General features: G+C 70.8%; 1 protein-coding gene across 1 annotated transcript in view; it reads left to right on the forward strand.

Annotated features, from left to right (window-relative positions):
• The window catches only part of GIT1 (GIT ArfGAP 1), a 12,643-nt gene extending 9,435 nt beyond the window's left edge, over positions 1 to 3,208 (forward strand). The window contains 7 exon segments of the mRNA XM_019510965.1: positions 1 to 111; positions 314 to 367; positions 736 to 822; positions 933 to 1,009; positions 1,097 to 1,279; positions 2,130 to 2,193; positions 2,280 to 3,208. The exon segment at positions 1 to 111 is cut by the window's left edge and continues 174 nt beyond it. Of these exon segments, the coding sequence (XP_019366510.1) occupies positions 1 to 111; positions 314 to 367; positions 736 to 822; positions 933 to 1,009; positions 1,097 to 1,279; positions 2,130 to 2,193; positions 2,280 to 2,492 (789 nt within the window). The 3' untranslated portion in view covers positions 2,493 to 3,208.
• The last annotated feature ends 311 nt before the right edge of the window (positions 3,209 to 3,519 follow it).

Below are 3,519 nucleotides of genomic sequence, written 5' to 3' on the forward strand. Positions count from 1 at the left end.
CACCGGCGGGACCGGCAGGCCTTCTCCATGTACGAGCCGGGCTCTGCCCTCAAGCCCTTTGGGCAGCCTGTGGATGAGCTCGTCACCCGGCTCCAGCCCTTCGGCTCCAGCGTGAGTCCTGGAGGGCCGCGGCCCTGCCCCCTTCCCCGGGCCGGGGTCAGCTTCCTCCAGGAGGTGCCCCTGCCCCTGGGCGCCAGTCCTGCCTGCCTTCCGCTTGGGGCATGGAACTGGCAACGTGGGCAGGGGGTGGTGGCCCCGGGTGCAGGTCAGGGCCAGGCTCGCCATGGGGCCCTAACGTGCGGTGTGTCCCCAGGAGGCGGAGGAGGAGGCGATGTACTCCATGCACATCCCGGCCGGCGTGTACCGGGTAAGGGGGCCGTGGCGCGGGTAGCTCCCGCGTGGCACTCGCTGTCCGTGCGCCACGACGTGGCGTGGGGGCCCAGATCCGGCTGCCAGCCCCCGTCGCGCCAGGGTTTCCACCCTGTGTGTACCTGGCCCATGCCGTCACACGCGTGCGTGCACTGGGTCTCCCCTGGGCTCCCGTCTCTCTCGTCACTGGCTCCGGGCACGCGGCCGGTCTGGAGACTCACATCCTGGCCTGGCAGCCCTGGGGCCTCTCCCCAGCGCTGCGGGCACTGGCCTGAGAGGCTGGAGTCCTGCGTGGACCCGAGTTGCGCCGTGGTCCCGGGCGGGAGCGGGGTCGAGCCCTTCCCTGACTGTTGCCGTCCCTTCCAGATCCGTAAGGGGGTGTCGGCCTCCTCGGTGCCCTTCCCCCCCTCGTCCCCGCTGCTGTCCTGCCCGCCCGACAGCGCCCGCCACATGGTGACGTACTGCTCGGGGGCACAGGGTTGGGCTCGGGGCCGGCTGCTCCAAGCTGGCGGCGGGGTACCACCCTCGGGGTGCCCACACTGATGCCACCCCCTCGCCAGCAGCCCAGCAAGCTGGACCGGCACGGCAGTGGCACGGACAGCGACTACGACAACACGCAGGCGGGCGAGACCCTGCTCAGGTGGGCGCTTGTCTGGGATGGGGGCAGCGGGCTGAGCCTAGGGGCGGGGGTCCCGGTCGCCCCAACGCATCCCCTCTGCCCTCGCAGCATGGAGGGGAAGCGATTCATGGAGCTGGGCAAGGACGACGACTTCCACCCCGAGCTGGACCTGCTGGACGGGGAGCCGGACCCCGGGCTGCCCAGCACCGAGGACGTCATCCTCAAGACGGAGCAGGTCACCAAGAACATCCAGGAGCTGCTGCGGGCTGCCCAGGAGTTCAAGCACGACAGGTGGGGCTGGCGGGACCCGGGCCAGCAGCTCGGGGTGCGGCTGCCCTGGCTCCGAGGCCTTGAAGGTGGAGCTGTGGCTCCCCTCCCCGAGGGGGCTGCGTCCCGGGGGGCTGGGGAGCTGCCCCGGGACCCCGGCACTGGGCCAGGCTGGGGGTGACCGGCTGGGCAGCAGTGCTGCAGGAAGGACCCGGGGGCAAGAAGCTAAGCAGGGGCCGGCAGCACGCCCTTGTGCCAAGCAGGCGCCCGGCCTCCAGGGCTGTGCTGGCAGGAGCGGTGCCAGCAGTGGCGCTTCCCTCCGCTCGGCCCGGGGGAGGCCACATCTGGAGGCCTGCGGCCAGTGTCGGGCCGTGCGGACACGTTGGAGAGTCGGAAATGGCTGGGGGCCGGGACGGGTGAGGAGAGGCTGAGGGAAATGGGCTGACTGAGTCTGTGGAAGAGAAGCCGGAGGGGGATTGAACAGGGGCCGTCACCTCCCTGCCGGGGGGCTGCAAAGAGCATGGAGCTGGGCTGTCCTCAGTGGTGCGAGATAATAGAAGGAGCAATGGGCTCCAGTTGCAGCAAGGCAAGTTGAGGTTGGATATCAGGAAAACCTCTCTCACCCCGAGGGCGGTGGAGGACTGGACCAGGTCAGCTGGAGCGTGGTGCAGTCTCCACCCTGGGAGGGGCTTAAGACCCAGGTAGCCAGAGCCTTGGCTGGGCTGAGTAGCTAGGGCCCGTCCTGCTTGGAGCAGCGGTTGGGCTGGATCTGACCACCTGCTCGGTGACTGTGAACTCTGGGGCTGCAGCAGGGGTGGGCCAGGCTGGGGGTCACCTGCAGGCACCCGGCTTGACTGCTCTGCCTCGTCCCCAGCTTCGTGCCCTGCTCGGAGAAGATCCACTCCGCCGTCACCGAGATGGCCTCACTCTTCCCCAAGGTAGGCGCGGGCGGTGAGGGCCCGGTGGCCCATCCCCTCTGCCCCTCCCGCAGCTCTGGCCAACCCCCGCTTGTGCTCCCCTGCAGAAGCCGGCGCTGGAGACAGTGCGCAGCTCCCTGCGCCTGCTCAACGCCAGCGCCTACCGGCTGCAGAGCGAGTGCCGCAAGACGGTGCCGCCCGAGCCCGGCGCGCCTGTGGACTACCAGCTCCTGACGCAGCAGGTCATCCAGTGTGCCTACGACATCGCCAAGGCCGCCAAGCAGCTGGTCACCATCACCACCCGCGAGAAGAAGCAGTGAGGCCCGGCCCCGGCCCTGGCCCCGGGCCCGGCACGCTTGCTCCCTTCCTCCCTCTTCCTGGCTTGTGGCCGGCGCCGGGCAGAGCCCCGCTGGCGAGCTGTGCCAGAGAGGAACGGCAAATGCAAGCGTCCTTGGCCCGGCTGTCGCGGCCGGCGGCGAGACGATGGTGCCAAGGGCGGGAGGACGGTCTCCGCGTGGTAACCGGGGCACTGCCAGCCCCTTCCCTGCACCCCCGGGCATCAGCCAAGGAACCACTACTGCAGCAGGTCCCCGTCTGCACCCCTGTACATAGTGCACGGCCGCGGGGCTGGCAGCCGTGCTTGACGGGCCGTGCACGCCCTTACACTGGAACCGGGGCCCGGCGGGCGCCCGGCTGCGTTCTCCCTGTGTGTGTGTGCGTTCGTGAGCCTCTGTCGCGGGCCCTCCCCGCACCCCCTTGCAACCGCTCTGGGCAGGGGGGCCGCTTCCCGCCTCCTGCCCGCCCCGGTGCCCTGCCCGGCCCCGGGGCCGCAGCGCCAAGCCCCTGCCTTGCCCCCCGCCTCTCCAATGCCAAATCCCTGCAGCTTCGCGCTGGGCAGGGGCTGGGCTCTTGCCTTGTGCCAGCACGGGCCCCGCAGCGCGCGGGGAGCGGAGGGGCGAAGCGGTGCGGGCGGGAGCCGGGCCCGTGCTGCCAGCCGCGCCCTTGTACATTTGTATGAAATAAAGATGTGGCCGTTGCGCTGCCTCCGGGCTGTCCTTCCCGCGGGCCCCATCCGGCACCAGGCGTGGAGGCGGCGGCTGTCTTAAAATACCGTTTATTCAGCTGGAAAATGCAAGCCGGGGCGGGGCCGTGCGGCGGGCGAGGGGCTCCAGGCCGGCCGGAGCGGGCGCTAGGCCGAGCTGTCGCTGGACGTCTCCTGCAGCAGCAGCCGCTTCTGCTGCCGCTTCTTGCGCCGGCTCTGGCCCGACACGAGCCGCCGCTTGATGACGGCTGCGGGCGCAAACACAGCCAGGCGCGTCAGTGCCCCGTGGCCGCGCGCGGCGGCCC

This window comes from Gavialis gangeticus, unplaced genomic scaffold, assembly GCF_001723915.1.
Source record: "Gavialis gangeticus isolate Ggan-Ray unplaced genomic scaffold, GavGan_comp1, whole genome shotgun sequence".
Taxonomy (NCBI): domain Eukaryota; kingdom Metazoa; phylum Chordata; order Crocodylia; family Gavialidae; genus Gavialis; species Gavialis gangeticus.